The sequence below is a fragment of the Barbatula barbatula genome (genome assembly GCF_947034865.1).
Source record: "Barbatula barbatula genome assembly, chromosome: 16".
In the NCBI taxonomy this organism is placed as follows: Eukaryota; Metazoa; Chordata; class Actinopteri; order Cypriniformes; family Nemacheilidae; genus Barbatula; species Barbatula barbatula.
The window spans coordinates 8,280,605-8,298,631 of record NC_136779.1 but is presented as its reverse complement, the minus strand read 5'-3'; the positions used below and the strand labels follow the sequence as shown (position 1 = coordinate 8,298,631).

The 18,027-nt window shown below is 37.5% G+C and overlaps 3 protein-coding genes across 7 annotated transcripts; all 3 read left to right on the top strand.

The window, feature by feature from the left end:
* The first annotated feature begins 20 nt into the window (after positions 1 to 20).
* On the top strand, positions 21 to 18,027 carry hoxb1b (homeobox B1b). 5 transcript variants are annotated; one of them, XM_079476184.1, is made up of 6 exons: positions 250 to 386; positions 10,879 to 10,980; positions 12,736 to 12,817; positions 14,398 to 14,860; positions 15,113 to 17,112; positions 17,248 to 18,027. In XM_079476184.1, exons 5-6 carry the CDS (start codon positions 16,527 to 16,529, stop codon positions 17,580 to 17,582), a joined length of 921 nt encoding a protein of 306 aa, XP_079332310.1. In that variant the 5' UTR covers positions 250 to 386; positions 10,879 to 10,980; positions 12,736 to 12,817; positions 14,398 to 14,860; positions 15,113 to 16,526; the 3' UTR covers positions 17,583 to 18,027. The 5 variants fall into 5 exon arrangements, with proteins under 5 accessions (XP_079332308.1, XP_079332309.1, XP_079332310.1 ...); XM_079476182.1 differs by having other exon boundaries at positions 21 to 386; positions 14,398 to 17,112; XM_079476183.1 differs by having other exon boundaries at positions 173 to 386; positions 10,879 to 11,494; positions 14,398 to 17,112.
* Positions 2,818 to 4,455, top strand: hoxb6b (homeobox B6b). Its single transcript, XM_079476188.1, has 2 exons — positions 2,818 to 3,355; positions 3,796 to 4,455. Exons 1-2 carry the CDS (start codon positions 2,935 to 2,937, stop codon positions 4,044 to 4,046), a joined length of 672 nt encoding a protein of 223 aa, XP_079332314.1. The 5' UTR covers positions 2,818 to 2,934; the 3' UTR covers positions 4,047 to 4,455.
* On the top strand, positions 5,216 to 7,253 carry hoxb5b (homeobox B5b). The gene is made up of 2 exons (XM_079476233.1): positions 5,216 to 5,897; positions 6,323 to 7,253. The coding sequence occupies exons 1-2, from the start codon at positions 5,315 to 5,317 to the stop codon at positions 6,568 to 6,570; spliced, it is 831 nt and encodes a 276-aa protein (XP_079332359.1). The 5' UTR covers positions 5,216 to 5,314; the 3' UTR covers positions 6,571 to 7,253.

The following is an 18,027-nucleotide window of genomic DNA, read 5'->3' as shown; positions in this document are numbered from 1 at the left end:
ATGATTTCCCAAGTGGCTATAATGCAGCATTCTTTTGGTCAGGGCGCAGTCAGCAGCACCTCTGTCCTCATGTACTTAATATTTTTACGTTTTCTTAAAGCAGAGGTAAAATAATTTATATATACCACGCGATTCGTGTTCGTTAATATGGATGGAAAGCACGACGTCATGCGAAGCGTCTTCATATTTTCACATCAGCTGGAGTGCATGGGTCAAGATACACTGAGGACCTCAGTTAATTCTTCTCTGATTTGTCAAGTTTTAACTGTACTTATCAGTCTGTCTTACCCTTACATCTAATACCATAGCGTGATATGGTTAATGGACGAATCTGCGAGATTATTTTGGATCATTCCATTGAAGCGACGATGAAGGGAACAGGAAAGGTAGGACTGAACCTATTGGTTTCTTCATTCCACATTTTCCAGCGATGTTGTGATGCAAACTGCTGTACACAGATTTCCGCTATCCTCTTTAACATGGCTTAAGCATACATTACATGAAGAGACAAAAGTTAAGACGTTGAAGTTTATAAGAACTGCGATGAGGAGTACCTTACGCGTCCTATGATGGTTTGACGCACAGAGATCGACAGTATGAATGTCGCAGATAATTCTGGCTATGGTTTTAAAATGCACACTGTTTAATTTGGGATGAAGTATATGCTCACAAAGAATTATTATTTTTGCGTTACAAGATGGCCGCTCCATTCAGGGATTTTGTGAGATAAACATTGACTTGGAGTTTATAAATCAGCATCATCAAGTTTCTAAATAGCAATGTTCGATCATCTCTTTATAATATGCAAAAAACGATCATGTTATATCCTGGTTAAAAAGCTAAAAAAATGTTAATTGTTGTTTTAGCCATTGCACTTTTGTTGTGTCAGGCCATTTATGAAATATTTTATCTTTATTATTTTTGGATTCGTGTTTTTGAGGACTTTCAAAAGGTTACTGAATAAGAATTATCAAGGAATCTCAAATGTAATGAATCTCATCAACAGCGGCCTTATTTATTGATTATCTTTGGGGAAATAAAACCTTTTGTCAATTAAGTATATACGTAGGCTACAGTACGAGCAAGTACAGTATTATGCAACAACATTTCATTTTGGACGATTGATGATTCGGATAAAAAATGAATAACCAAAATAATGTTTTCAGAAAAAACAATCACATTCATGGGAAATTGGAGTGGAACCCTGAACAAGCACACCTTATCTCAATTCTTGCTCTGTGATGTCATCTAGTGACGAGATTTGGTAACTGTGGTGAAATTCTCAATGTTTGTTTGGGAGGTGGTGTCTCTGTGAATGTGATCTCACTTCAAGACCTCTAGCATCCCCAGATTCTGGGTTCATTGTCGACAAGTGCATGTCATTCTTGGCTGGTCTTCTCGGATCTTATCTAATATCTAGTATATAAGATTTTCTTTCCTCCTCTCAGAACTTTGTTTGTCCTTGTCCTTGTCCTTTCTTCCTTTTTCATTCTTTCTTTTATTCATTCTCTCTCTTTTCTTTGTTTCCTTCATTCCTACCTTCATTGACTGTGATTGGGAGCTCAGCGTGTATGTAATGCTGTATAAACCTTTTTTTATAAGTTTTATGAAATGTTACCATGAGAGGTTTTCATATTCTTGTATTTATTATATATGCATTCTCAACACTATGGAAATTTACAAGCACTCTAAGGGATAAACTCACAACAATAACGTCATTGTGTACTAATGAAACTACAGCCTATCGATATTCAATAATACCCCTAAAGATCGATTTTTATTAATTTACAGAAATGGATGGTGATAAATGGTTCGCCTTTCCTATAGTTAATTTAAGTTTAAATGTGCTATTTGAATTGTATTTTAAATTAATTTTAGCAGAACACTAACATACACACTGACGCAAAACATGCGCAAGACAAAATACGAAGTCAATGTTTAGGAAGGGGTTTCATTTAAAGTTTACCTATTTTTTTGTTTGTTTGTTTTGCTTTTGTTGTTCGATATGGTTAGGACCTATACAACATATTAAGCAAGCTTTCAACTTGATTCGTCTAAAATAATGCATGTTGATTAGTCTCAACTTACAAAGCCTATTCTATATTTTGCTTTTGTGAAAGGCCATTCATTCTATTCAGTGGTAAAAATTAAATAAATAAATAATTGAGTACACAATGTAGGCCTTATATATTATATATAAATATTAATCTTGTGCCTTGGAGGGACAGTTTTCTTAAACCCAAAATATTTCTTCAGCACTTAATCTGCATTCGGACAATGGGAAAGCCATTTCGGGGGGAAAGCCATTGTCCGAATTTTTATATTGTCGGTTTTATGATGAAGAAAGGCGGTTTTGTGTTGTGAACAGCGATATTTAAGGCGATTGCTATTTTAAATTACGTTGGTGATGATGTTTTCGTTTAAAAGCCAAACTAAGGATTTGTTTGTGAATTTGTGAATCAACTAGACGTTTATATGAAAATATCCTAAACTTAAATTATGCGAAAGTTCAATTCAAAGTGAGGTGTACAATGTACACATATTTGAGGTGAGCCGTTTAATTGTTACAAGATCTGAAACACAATTTAGAATCACTCGTATTTTTGCGCATCACTAGTGTGAGTACCGCATGTATAATCTTTTTTTATTATTTTCGTTAAACGCAAAAAACACTTAAGTTTTGCGTGTTTTGATGTGCCCGGGGATTCCATTCCGTGCAACAAGAGAGCCCCCACCTTAAATGTTATCCTGTTGTCAGAAAAGCACAGGATTGGTCAGACACTGATCAGCTGGTCCGTTTCCCCGCGGTCTCAGATTGGCACCTCGCCACCCCCCTTCGGCTAAAACCAAATCCCAGATAAAGTAATGGCAAAAACCACTTGGACTATAAAACACAACAAATCATAACTCCAGGACAATAACACTGGCCACCCCATGAGTTCCTATTTCGTCAACTCAACTTTTCCCGTGTCTCTACCCGGGGGACAGGAGTCTTTCCTGGGTCAGATACCGCTATATTCTTCTGGATATACAGACCCTTTAAGACACTATCCAAGCGCCACGTTCGGAGCGACCAATGTCCAGGACAAGGTTTACACTTCGTCGTACTACCAGCAAGCTGGGGGCGTTTTTGGAAGAAGCGGATCCACCAGTGCTTGTGACTATACAGCATCCAACATTTACCGAAGCGCGGACCGTTCGTGCGCTCTCGGAGGTTTGGAAGACTCGCTGGTCCTAACCCAGGACCAGTGCAAGACGGACTGCACTGAACAGAGCACAGACAGATATTTTAACAGTGAAGAGAAACCGTGTACTCCGGTTTATCCGTGGATGCAGAGGATGAACTCGTGTAACGGTAAGATATACTGTACATTGTGATGTTTTTTTACATGTCACAGAAATAGATGTGAGGCATATTACTTTCTATATCAACATTTTAAAATATTGTTTACCCATTGAACAGACATAATCTTCATTCTTTAAAAAAGTTTAATAAATTGAAAGTAAGATGCATCTCATGCGTCATGAATATTGCGCTCTTTAGTAAAACAGAGTATTATCCTTACACTTGCCTAAAATTCGCATTGTTTTTAAACATAGAGCGCTTTTGGACTTCATTTTAAAGAAACGGATCCAATGACACATGCACAACAAACGCAGCTGTCACATCCGATGTCACAGAAGTAATAATTATCATGATAATGATAATGGTGACACGTGTAACGATGTTATTTTATCTAAGCTGTCTGTCAGTTTTTCTGTTTGATGTAGCATGTCTGTTCACTTTTTTGACAGGAATGCCTGGCAGCACTGGACGCAGGGGTCGTCAAACCTACACTCGGTTTCAGACTCTTGAACTGGAAAAGGAGTTCCACTTTAACAGATATTTGACCAGAAGGCGAAGAATTGAGATCTCGCACGCTCTATGTTTGACGGAGCGACAAATAAAAATATGGTTCCAAAACCGTCGAATGAAATGGAAAAAAGAGAACAAAGTGATAAACTCCACAAAAGCCGAAGAGGAGGAGGATGAAAAGGCTGGATGACGTGTTAAAAGTAGTTTATACGGAATCTCTAAAACACTGTACATACGTATTCTGTAGTGGTCTACCCAACAATAAAACTACCTATTACATTTTATGTAGACTTTTTTGTGATTTAAAACTAGGCATCCACATATCTGTATTGATAAGGAAAATATATGGGGGTACATTTACCACTATTATATTTGGTCTGTATGTAATAAACTGGCGTTGTTTCGCTGTTTGAACGTTTTAATGCGTATTTGTTTGACACGCATAAAGGTCTGAATATGTATTTTATTCCATGTTATGTGCTAGAAAGGGGGATGTTTTGATGCTTAATTTATTGGGTCGTCACGTTTGTGTACGTGTATGTGAATGCACTAAAAATAATACGTTAGCAATGTAATTTTGTCAATAAAAAGGATTGTTTAACAATTATGGTTATTATTTGTGTATGTCTTCATTGGCACTTGTTTAGGAGTGTTGTGCCGCGTATGCCAGAAATGCATTTCACCATCATTGTTCGTTTGAGAAAAGCACTATACAAGACATGATGGTAAATGTCTAATGTGACACACATGTGCTCTTCTCTAGTTTTTTCTTTTTAAATATATTTAAAATTAGCATCTGTACATAGCACATCAGCACACGCTGTTCTTGTTAAACGGGGCAATTCGATACTTTAAGAGTCTGACTAGAGGTTCGTTTGGCGATCAAAATGCAAATTTACTAACCTGTGTTAAAAAGCCAAATTCTTTAATTCTGAGACACTCTTTGAATGAAAAATCCGAATAAAGTCGCTGAAGCACCCAGGACATATTTATATTTATAAAACGCACAAAAGCACATATCATTTTTGCCCAAATTTGTTTGTAAATGAAACAATTTATTCGATGCGGTTAAAATGCAGGGTTAAAAAACATGAAGCATGAAAGCTCTCCAAAATGTGCAGGTGTTTCGGCATTTTTACAATTCCTCCAGTAGGGGACGCCCTCCGCTAACGTGGGATGTGGCGCGCGATGGGGAGGCACCGTTGAGTTGAACCTAACGATCATCATTTCGTCATCATTTGTAACCATAGAGCATGAATTACCTCTTGAAGTCATCAGAGAGAATTTACGACTGGTCAACAAAGGCACGTGATGCCCTAACGCTCTCCCATATTTGGGCGCATACATGGCAAAAACGAAGTACAGTGCATTGCTATAATTCATTATTACATCATAAATTGTGCGGCGCTGGATTTTAACGACCAAGATCTACAAATCAAGACATTTTAAAACATCCAAATGAGCTCTTATTTTCTAAACTCGTTCTCAGGGCGCTATCCAAATGGGTCTGACTATCAGTTACTAAATTATGGTACTAACGGTGCTATGAACGCTTCTTACAGGGACTCCACCAGCATGCATTCCGGGTCTTTCGGTTACAACTACAATGGAATAGACCTTAGCGTAAATCGTCCCAACAATGGCCATTTCGAGGCAGTTGGAGATAATTCTCGCGCCTTCCAAAACCCGGGTCAGGACACCCGGTACAGACAGTCGAGCTGCTCGCTCTCGTCTCCAGATCCCCTGTCTTGTGCCACCGGCGAGGCTCTGGAATTGAAGGGTTCATCTCCTCCATCCGATCAGAGCACACCAGCGGGCAACAACAGACTCGCCAACAGCAACAATCTCACCAGCAGCAATAGCACACATTTTGCAGACACAGACGAGACCAACGTCTCGTCCGAGACCGAGGAAGGAGCACAGACAAACAGCACCACACGCACTCAGAAACAAGAATCTGTCGCGACCTCGACTACAACACCTAACGACGGTCAAAGTCCACAGATATTTCCATGGATGAGGAAGCTGCACATTAATCATGGTATACACCTCTCTGTTCTCTATTTTATTTAGGCGCCGTATAAGGTGAAATTGCTAGAGCCGTTTCTTGATAATGTTGAAAATCGACTGTAAAGTTGCTATAGATTGCTTAGGTAAAATGCATGCGTTAATTGGTTTATTCGTTTTGTACTAATGTCTGTTAACTATAGATGATTAAATGGACCATTGCTTTTACCTGACTAAAGTTTAAGTAGCCTATAGTGAAGAACCACGCTTTGAGAGGTGACTGTAGAATTATTGTGCACCAGTAAAACCATAAAATGGAACAGTATGATATATGAGACGTCGCCTTATGCATAGAATCAACCACAGTGCAACATCCAGAATGTCTGTAAGACTTAGTTCCTTTCCGCTTGATCGCTAGGTGATGTTTGCTTATAATTTTTTTGCCCTTGCTTATGCTAGATATGACTGGACCTGATGGAAAACGGGCTCGAACAGCCTACACTCGCTACCAGACGCTCGAGCTGGAGAAAGAGTTCCATTTCAATAGATATCTCACGCGCAGGAGGAGAATAGAGATAGCTCACGCGCTGTGCCTCTCAGAGAGGCAAATCAAAATCTGGTTCCAAAATCGCAGGATGAAATGGAAGAAGGACAATAAACTGAAAAGCATGAGTCTGGCTACGGCGGGGAGCGCATTTCAGAATTGATCATTTAACGTTCTCGGTTGAAAATTCGACTACTGTTACAGCGCTGCACCTTTCAGCTTGTTGATAACACCCGATAACGTGTAATTCCCCGTGCAACTCGAAATTGTCAGCTTTTGAATATTGTTATAACGTATGCTAAATACAATTGCCATAAATGAGTGTGAATGTCAAGTGTGTCAAGTTTATACATTCGTGGAGGAAAGCATGTTCCATGTGAGCTATTCGTGCAACGTACTCTAGACCTGTTACCAGAATTATGTACAACTCGCACTACCTAACTATCTTAAATGATGGTGGAAAAAAGCTAACTTTTGTTGTATCTTTGAACCTGTATTGAAACGTCATGTATTATTCACGCAACATGCTATATTCTTGTTATGTGTCAGGCTTAATGATTTCTCGTAGATGCATCGCGGGAAAAAATATTTTCGCACTTACAATTTGTGTACTTAGGTTGCAGCACAAGATTAATTTGGGCTTGTAAGATGCCACACGAAGAATGTCTTTATACAGTAGTGACCAATATGTTATTTGTAGTGCACAACGTGAGATATGGACGTTCTGTGTTAAAAGTTGGAGAAAAAAAACGTTTTGTCATTGACATGTTGATGGTATCTGCCTTTTTTGTATTTGTGTCTTAAATGAAAATGAGTTAATTCAAAATAAAGTTTTTTCTCTGTCTTATATAGTCTCTGCTTGCTCTATAAGGCCTCTGTTTGGACCATAAGTTATATTTGCTACTAGCGCTCGTTTTATCTACCAGTTCATCGCTTGACCTTTTACACTTTAAACATTATTAGCTTTAAAATGAAATTAGATATAGATTACGCTGCAGGTTAAAACATGTTCTATTAAAACTTGACTTGTAAATTGAGAACTATATGTACCATTCAGCGTAAGCATTGCTGCGTTCTGTATATTTTGGATGGTGATCTTATTACTCAGGACTTGTGTAACAACAGTAACTCAGACACTAACAGTGCTCCAATAGAATGACATAAACGACATTTTTACAGGTTATTTTACAATTTGCATTATTTATATGAAACTCAGCAGACATCATCCCCGTGTTTTTTCTGATGCCCAGTCAATAACACCAACATGTAACTCTTGGTAGCTCTAAAATGTCACGTGAGGTCCATAAAGTTAGTTTTATGGTTTTAGGGGGGTTGACAATGCGCTACATAATTCACATTCTTGAATGTAACTGACTGTTTAACTGCTTCTGCGGGATTCTAAAGGCTGTGGGCAGCATGCGGAGTCCTCTCAGTAAACCGGGCACTCGCATAATATCCCATGCTGACTTGGCTGTCAGCAATAATTTTCATAACATTTTCTGCTTGGATGTGAAACGATAAGCAAAATGTCTTCTTTTAAAAATGTAAGTTTCTCTTATTTTGTCTTTTTCGTCTAATTAATTAATTGTCTTTAACTACGTTTTTTACGGCAGAAAATTCACAAAGAAAGAGGTTTAGATTCATTATAAAAGGTATTTTGTATCGCTAAGTGTAATGTTAGGCTGGTTGAATTTTGTATTTGCAAAGCTCTGTATTTCTGTCAAATAAATTCTAATTTTACTGTAATGAATATAGCAGATATATACTAAAACCTCCAAAAGAAATTAAAATGTATTCAGTGGTTAGTTTTGTCCAGCAATATTTGGGAGACGTTTATGTAGTTGGCATTAAAACAAACACGGGAGAGGTTACATGGAAAATCAAGCGAACTGACAAAACAAGGCAAAATATTTTTAGGATGTTCTTTTGATGTGTTTGTCTATTTGCGCTTCTGAAATTGGTGGGAGATTTAAAACCTATTTAAAAAGAAAATATAATGTTGCCTCGTGTTTGTGTTTTGGATAAAAGAAAAACGCGATGTACAAGTAGTGGTGTGAGAACAGGGTTTAACTGTACAGTTTGCCCGTGGTAGAAACGGTTCCTCAATTCATAACTATTAAAATCCCATTGTACCCATATAATGTGTTTTGCATATTGATAGGGGTAATCTGGGCGCTGTTCTCATCAATTATTCATTGAGAAGGGATCACTCCGAGGTCAGGAGACGAGAGTGGCACACATGCCTTCCCAGGGAAGAACAAGGTTCATGCCAAACTGGATGGTAGTTGTATGCAGTTTGGGAATAAATTGTGCGCTTTTACTCAGAAATACAGTACATGCATATTGTTTCAAAAGCATTTGTTGTATTAGTTCTGTAAAGAAATTGTAGAGACTAGCTACAATTTTGGGGGAAGTTTATACCAGCGAGACGGATAAAGATGTTTTTAGAAAATACTGTCATTGTGATATCTTTAGCATGAACCGCAAATAAACAATATGTCGTGAAGGGTTGGTTTGCTGTCATTCAGACCGATGTAACACTGCTAAATCGCCAGCAGGGCCCGCCTCACACCGAGCTCCTGACCGGTTCTTACTCATGGTGAACAGCGTGGAATTTTGATGCTTCCTGCTTTGAGTAAATCAGAATGTTATTTAGGGGTAAAACAAATTAAACAAACATAATACGCTTAAATTTGAGTCATTACAAGTGGACAGTTTAAAATGTGTTTATTTTGTTTTGTTGTGTGACCCACATCCGTACAATGTGATTGGCACAACAATTAACTGTTAAAAAAAAGACGATGGGAAATATAAAACATAAAAGAACATCCTATGGTGGAAAGCTAAGTTTACAAATAATTATGCTATTAAAATGTCAAAAGACAGAATAATAAACAAATAGCATGCTAACTGTGACAGTGTGTGGTATGGTGAAAGATCAAAGTTCATCTAGAGGTCACTAGGCTCTGTCTAGGGTTGGCATCGTTCTATGCTCTTGTTGAAATGTCTGTAGTGGAAATATGGACATAAAGTGAGATAAATTGTTACATTTAAATGTTTTTACCAAACAAAAACACACATTCTGACTGAAAACGTATAAAAGAAAGCATATTTTGGCCCTTTGGAGACGTTTTAAAGCATTTTTCTTAGCTTTTTTTATATTGAAAGGTATTTTTTGCATTCTATTATAATAAAGATTTTGTATAGCTTTAATTTCCTTTCGTCCTGAAAAGGAAATGTAACTGCATGAAAAAGAGAATTCGCAAAACACTATGGAAGAGTAAATTAAGAATAAGGTATCTAAAAAGTGGCCTTTTGCTTATTCTTGTTAATATTGTGATGACACGTTCATGAAAGAATGAATCGAATGTGATAAATGCGTTTTCGTTATTATCTTGATTTTTTCATCTTAAATCGATCGTTATGCGCCCACAACGTTCTGTGATGTCTTCAAAGGCGCTGTTGTAAGGCTAGGGCTGCAGAGACGCAAACGAAAGTGTGTAAATGGATTTAGTGAAAGGTGTGCAAACTGGAGGCAGAGAAACCAGTTGAGGACCCCAGTTTGGGCAGAAGTAATACATTTATCTATCTCTTTGCATGGACTCAGGATTTAATCCAGCTATAACCATACATCAGATTTATGAGATAATTATATTTGTATTAATGTTTGACAGTTATTATTGATCTTAATGACCAGACAATATGTTTTCAGCGAATTGGTATTTACAATCTAAATTGACATATATGTTGATTTAATGATGCAGAAGTCATTAAAAAAATGAAATGCTAAGAGTTGAGAATAAGTTGCAAATAAATAACGAAATGAAGGGGAATTGTTGGGGGTTACTGTGTTCATTCAACTCTGTCTAGTTTTTTTTTTGCAACAGAGATGATGTCTGTCATCTATATATACCCTGTAGATCCGAATTTGTGTGAATAAAGAGTCGCAAATTCGTGTCTTGGGGAATATGTAGTTGATATAAACACAACGCCAAATGGAATCGCGCATTTTCTATGCCTCGTTCTATTTTCAGCAAATTATTGTAATTTATTGTTTCCTAATAGTGCGTGTGTCATGTAAAGGTAGACAACACCTGATGGCGCTACATCATCTGTCACATGCTAGTAACAAATTCTGGCCCACGACAATGTATACTAATTTTCCAGCTGGCTTTCAGATAAAAAAATGTCTTTCCTGCAGGATAAGGTTTTGGCAGCCACTGTTTTCATCTTACGGTTAATTTTAAGTTTAATTTGAGTCCATATGAATTCCCGAGGGCACACAGGGGCTCAGTAACAATATTAATTGATGAAACGATTATAAAACGACAAAAGAGAATCCTTGAGAATATGAGGAGTATGACATTTCATTAAATCCAATGACTCATGGCATGACACGGTTTTTGCAGTGTTACTATATTATTATCATAATTAAACTTGAATTTATTTTCATTTATTTCCATATTTCCAGCAACAAACATATACCAATGAGGCTATCTGGGGACACCAAAGGACTCGACGTGTTATTCATCAAGCCTTACAGACTTCACATTATCACGACGTAACATGACAGGTAATTTGATATACATTCAGGAAATGTAAATACTGTCAAATGCTTTGGAAAAGCTACCTGATTTTCTCTTTGCCTTTATATTAGCCTTTATATAATAATGTGCAATTACTGTCTGTGTCTCATATTGTTATTTTTCTACTTATAGTGTATATTAGCTTTTTAACTGTAATTTTAAGATAAACTTTGTGTTTGTTATTGCAATAATACAAAAATGCCCTAAATCACTGTGAATGGTTAAAATGAAGACATGTAAAACTCAAAGGATAGGCTACCGGTTCCGCATCCCTTATTTGCCCCATGCATGTCACGTGATTCATTAAATAATTGATGAAGAAGTTGCAGAGCATGGGGCAAGGGAGCCAATTCGTCAAGACTGGCTTTCTGCCGAGCTAACTTGTTAGTTTTGAAGACAATTCTCTGGAGCTTGTCCCTCGCAAGAATATCCTCATTGCTGTGAACAGTCAAGAGGGAGAAGGTTAGGAGCAGGCGCACAGCATATAAAACACGACACATTGTGAGTAAGCCTATATTAAAACATTGAGATGTATGTACTGTTGTTGAAAACGATTGCCTGGCATAATAAACATTTTAAAATATAGGGCCTGTCTTGAGATGAACATGCTTCCACTATTTCTGCTCACTATTTTAATTCATTAGGTAATGTTTGAAAATAATATGTATAATAATTATATATAATAATGTTTTCGTCTTTAAAGACAAGAAGAATTGGAATTTATTATAGACTCCAATGTTTGCGAATACAATGTGAGTCTAGATTTTGTTACAGGCTTTGGAATGTACTTTCACCTGTTTTATAAGTGCAGTATAAAGGTTACAAACGACGCTTAAATATTTTGCCTCTATAAGTAATCCATCTCGATAATTTACTGCCATGAAACGGTCGTTACATTAAACTGCATCATTGTAACTTCATAGGGTTAGGACTGGTAATATCAATAAAAAGGTTAAGGCATATCTGTAAATGCCTAAATTGGTTCGTTTGGGCGTGGCGACTATTGCACTGTCTATGACGAATCCACTATTGTACGAACACAAAAGCATAGTAATGGAACACTACAGATCAACTTGAGAGATCAAAGGCCCTCGGACCTTCAGGGAATTGACAGCAGGACCATCCCGAGACAGCGGCACTCTCTCATCTTCAACATCACTAATTACAATATCATGCACGAATAATTCGAAACAGATGTCGCATTTACTACCATTTTATGGTAAATATTTTACGTGACGAACTGGAGAACATTATTTTTCGTCTTCTGCACTAGTTTTAATAAATGTTCCAACATTTGAAAATGAATTTGGTAGCAAATCCTATTTTTAGAAACAGCACTGGTGACCATTCTGTCACCAAAAAAGGCCCACTTATATGCGATCAAGAAAATGTGCATTAAACAATAGCATGTGAATAAACACAATTTAGTTAGAACACGTGTTATAATTCACAATTTGATTAATTAGAATCGGCTCACAAAAAAGTTGCCTCCTCGATAAAAGTCATAAACGTTTGCTTATCCCACTGACCTATAAGTAACATTATCAGCTTATTTAATTGAAAATAGCACATTTCTTCATTCTAGGTTTGTGTTGACTGTGGTAAACGCTCTTCGTGGTTTAGTAGGTGGGCCACGTCAATACTGCTTTGGAGCAACATCCTGATCTTGCTTAATTTTTGTTTCGCAGTTCAATTTATATCGATTGCTAACTCTATGCGACATCCTTCTTTGCCTCCATCAGCTTTCACACTAAAGAGATTTGCAAACCACTCAGATGAGGAACTTTACCTTTCAGTATTTTAATACGTGAGAAAAAATAACAGGTATGTAAATGATCTAATATTACGTATGTTTTATGTTCGGTTATGGCGTTTTTTTCTAAAAAGTGTTTGATTAAATGTATTGGGTCTGATTATTATAATTGTACCCATCGGTGCTTTGATGATATTACCTATACATTTGGGACACGGGAACCGTTATCATGCACGTCTATTCTGTTTTATCACCATATCATGTTGAGCAAAATATGTAAAATAATTAACATTCAAATACACTTAACTGGACTTAAGATTAAAGCGGAAAACAACGACCATGGGCTACACACGCCAGGATAAGTTTTTTTCTATTTGAGTAAAATAAAAGCTAGCCACTTTTTCTGTACAATAACGTTAATTTGTGACGTATTTTGACGTCTTTAAAACATGTACAGCTCTCTGTGTGCACGAAGCAAGCTGCTGTGGAGTAAGCTCACAGTTTGTGAATGGCGAAGGATCTGTCTGAGTGATTAATCACCCCAGTATTTCGTCCTAGGTTCAAGACGAGTTCACAGGGCTTTGTGCCTTTTTTCTGTATCCACAGCACAATCGCATTGTTTTTTTTGTTTTTACATGAAGCCTCTGTCTATTTACATTTTGGTGTATTGATATTATCCCATCAGCTGTTCATATTATTCTGATCTTCAGAAATATATAATCATTATAAGAGCATTATAATTTTATACCGTATTTATGGCTAAAGATTTTCGTTGGATAAACTCATCCTGCAATGGACATAAAAAGATTAGGCATGGACAGGCTCGTACACAACGAAAAACTGCACTTTTCTGTATGTCAATGAAAAGGATAAATAACTGCACAGTTGTTTCATTTTTGTTTAACAGAGACACTTAAATAGAGTGTTAAAATAAAATTAAATCATAGCCTAATTCTGAGCGAACTGGCTACACCTAAATCTAACATTTAGGTGTTGTCCTGAGATTTTAATCTTACGTCAGATACTAGCGTTAGATCTTTTCACATGTCTATGCTATTATTCGTGGAGATTAGTCAAAACATCCGCTAACACATACAATAGGGTGGTATTATCATTAGTAAATGCATAAGATAACAAGAACAGCACCTCTATAGCATTTATCTTATAGTTCATGTTAAATGCAGCGTTAATTAATATATTTTTTGGTAATCTAAACAATATTTATTGCACAGGGAACAAACATGAGCAACCGTCTTGGCATTAACTAACATTAACAAAATATTCTAGACGCTGAAAAAATATTGCTCATTGTTAGTTCATGTTATCTAATGCATTTACTAATGTTGACAAATACAACCAGATCTTAATAATATCTTTTAAAATGCACTGTTCGCGTCAGCATTAAAGGAATGTAGTTTCGTTCATTTAGTTCATTGATGACTAGAAATTTATTTGCAAGGCGCATTAATTTGAGAATTGTACAACTAAAAACGTCGTGAAGCCGATAGTTGTCAATAGCACATTAATCGAGGCTATTATCATTTCTGTTCGTGAGTCCTCCACAAAAAAGATTCAGATATTTTTTCCTTACAGTTGCGTAGATGGATTCATATCATGTTCCCTGACTCTCAGTGTTTTTCTGACCCTGCAGGTCATCTTCCACCGGGCCTCTGGAACCATACAGTCACATGACACGAAACGCCCGAGTTTAGCTAAACCCCCATACAGGACCCGTTAAATCTGTCCTCAAAATGCGAACAACAACGTCTGTCCAGACCGCTACGGAATGCATCTGACACAGCACAAATATATGATACAGTGATCGCTCTGTGCTGCCCTGTTGCAATGAAATACAAAAGGAGATCATCATGAGGGTGTCATAAAACAAACCAAAAGGACTGTACACAGGACAAACGTGCTGTTAAACTATTGAAGTTTCACACCAACCTCAATCAAGCTCGGACCAACTCGTCATTTTTCCTCCCTGCCAACTAATGGAGATGTAATTGTAAGAATCAACAAGTCTGTTTGTATTGCCAACCCCGTCTTTCCTTGGATGACAGAATTCGAGCAAAACCCCACGAAGAAGAATCACAGCGCCGTGTCAGTTGATGGTGAGTAAATAGGCCCGCAGCTGTCATATGGCAACCCAAATTAAACAATTATTTACTACTAACGCACATAATATTGCTTTGGCATAATTGATATATTCCACGAGCAATAATCTGGGAAACCCGTTTACACAGTTTAATTTAAAGATGCATTGTGTTCATTTAATACAATTGAGTACGCAGTTTAATTTAAAGATACCTTATGTTCATTTAATACAATTGAGTAATCGCTTTAAAACTCATGTCCTTTTATAGAATTCAGGAGCGACAAGAAAACCCCGCTGTGAATCATTGCCTCAAAAAGAGTGCGTACTGCTTATACAAGTGAAGTGGCCAGGTAGCAGAGAACGAGAGAACTCCACTTCATACGCTGTTTTGCGCAGGCGGTGTGTGGAAATGGCCAGTTTACTCGAACATAATAATAAGAACATAAAAACTGAATTGAAACATAAAAAGACTGAAGGTTCAGAAGGATGCATAGGCTGGACCATGTAAAGAACGACCCACAGCCATGCAGTAATTAAACATTGGCCGAAACCTAATGTATAGAGGGGACGTCTCTTACCAACGTATTGTTTCCTCGTTTATATATATATTCGTGCACATTTGTGAAAGATAAAGCTTCCATCGACCAAGAATGTATTTAAAATGAGTGGAAGTAGGCAGGGATTCATGGGATTCACTATCCCTCATTAAATATACGGCTGCAAGCAAGCATTGTCTATCTTCTTGACAATCACATCTCTAACAAAATGTTCAAGACAGACCTTCTAACGACCTTTCTGCGCCTTACAACGGTTCCCCTCGCGCCCAATGACTAAATGCACGTAATTCTCACAAAAGTAACGTTTAAAATAAATGCAAGCTCAGTCCATTTTAGTTTACTGTGATTAGGTCTATCAATTTCATGTTTTCGTTCGTTCGTGAGATTGAGGATTTTAGCTGCTTTCTAATACGTTCAAGGGAGCATATTTTTCGCGATCAAGATTAGATCTAATCTGGGACAATTTTTAATTTATGACCTTCCATGTCCCAGGGGAATCAAAATGTTTGTAGCCCGTAACACATGCGGTGCTTATATAAATAAAAATGAATTGGCCTAAAAGGAATCCAATTATAAATATACAACTAACGTTGGTATTTAGAAAATATTCATATACATTTTGAACAAATATTCCTTAACACTTTAGATTTATTTAAGATTAAAGTGTTGGTCCACTACTGCAACCAACCGGCTACCTGGAGAAGATCAAAGCTACACTGTATCCAAGTCAGTAATACACGTTTCCAGCACTTGAAGACTTTTGTTGCGGCCCTGAGCGACACAAATACAATTTTAAATTCGTTTTAAAAAAATCAGTTCTCTCTTAATTCACATTCATTCAGCTACAGTAACACATCGAGAGTTCATCAGATTGATGGGTGGATTCGATTGATGTGTTTGTCATGTAAATGCAAATCGTTTGATGGACACCTGCAACGCCCAGAGTGCTACCACAGGTCGCACACTATTGGTGCAAAATCAGTCACATGACCTGTCACTTAACCGATATGAGCTTGGATAGAACTTTGTGTGGTTTGACATAGTGCTTAGAGGTTGTAGGGCCACCGGGACCACACATCAGCTCATATTGACCTCGCTTAATCAATTTAGCTTGGTCAGTCAACAATGAATTCCTACTTAGATTATACGATTTATAACCGTGGCGGGAACACTTACAGTTCGAAAGTTGGGTGTTTACCTATGGAGCAAGAATACTTGCCAAGTGCTTGTGCAAGTACAAATAATTACATTCCCGAGGGACGTACAGTCGGAGGCAACACATTTTCAACGGCACCGCTCGAACCTCACGGCACAACTTACGCACAACTTCAGCCGCAGCCATACCACATCAACATGGACATGGGCAAAACTGGACACACCAATTTTTGTAAGCAAACCCGACCACACTCGGACTACGGGCACCAACACATTCTCGCTCAAGCAGATGACCACATGCGTCTGCAGTCCCCTGCGTTTTCTGTCGTTAACGTGGGATCCAACGTTGGAACATACAGTGAATCAAACTGCAGGCCAGGCTCGGTCTCTGCAAGCCATTATCAGCCCTATCCCTATGGAGAACATGAATCACAGGGCTACGGTCAGTTTAACAAGTACCAAGTTTCCATTGAGAGTGAAAGCGAATCCAAGACTAATATCAAGCAAGCACCAACGTTCGACTGGATGAAAGTAAAAAGGAACCCTCCTAAAACAGGTGAGTTGGGGTTTATGCAAGCATAATGGCTACTGTAGCTATTAATTTAATATTAGGTCAAGCATAGTTCAATGCACAATGGCTGTAAGCTTGAAATCTCCTTTGCACTTATCCTCAGTTTTGTTTCTCTTTCAGTTAAAGTCACCGAATACGGGATCCACGGCCAGCAGAATATAATCCGCACCAATTTTACTACCAAACAGCTCACCGAACTTGAAAAGGAGTTCCACTTCAACAAGTACCTCACCAGGGCACGCAGAGTAGAAGTGGCCGCCACTCTTGAACTAAACGAAACGCAGGTTAAAATCTGGTTTCAGAACCGCAGAATGAAGCAGAAGAAGCGGGAGAAAGAAGGAACAGCACCGCTCGCGAAACGCGTGACTATTTTCTCTGCTGGCGAAAGCGCAGACAACTCAAACTCATCTTCCCCGGGCGCATCGCCTTCTTCAGACTCTTGCGCTGCTGTTTGACTTGCCTGTATGACGAACGAACTCATAAGATGTTTCATCATCGTGCTGAGGATCTACTTAACTTATTCTGCTGTATAGACAAAGCATTAAATATAAGCTAATGTGTGCATGTTCGTTTTGTTATATAAAAACATAAATTCTGCTGCGTTTGAACTCGTACAGGAATCATTGTTCAAATGTATAAACATACATTATGCTTAATAGTCCAATGCAAGACGTTTTATGTTTTTTTTCCTGTCATCATATCGATGTCTTATTTTGCACTAAAGATTCATACCTCTGTTGAAAGAGATCAAAATGAATGGCATGTATTTCGAGAACAATCTGGCCTGTGAAGTTCTTCTAGTAAAGAAATATTTTATTTTTATGAAATAAGCTTGTGATTTCAAGAGAAGGTAATGTGTCAATTTATTGATTTTCTTTTAATTAAAAGGCTCTTAATGAT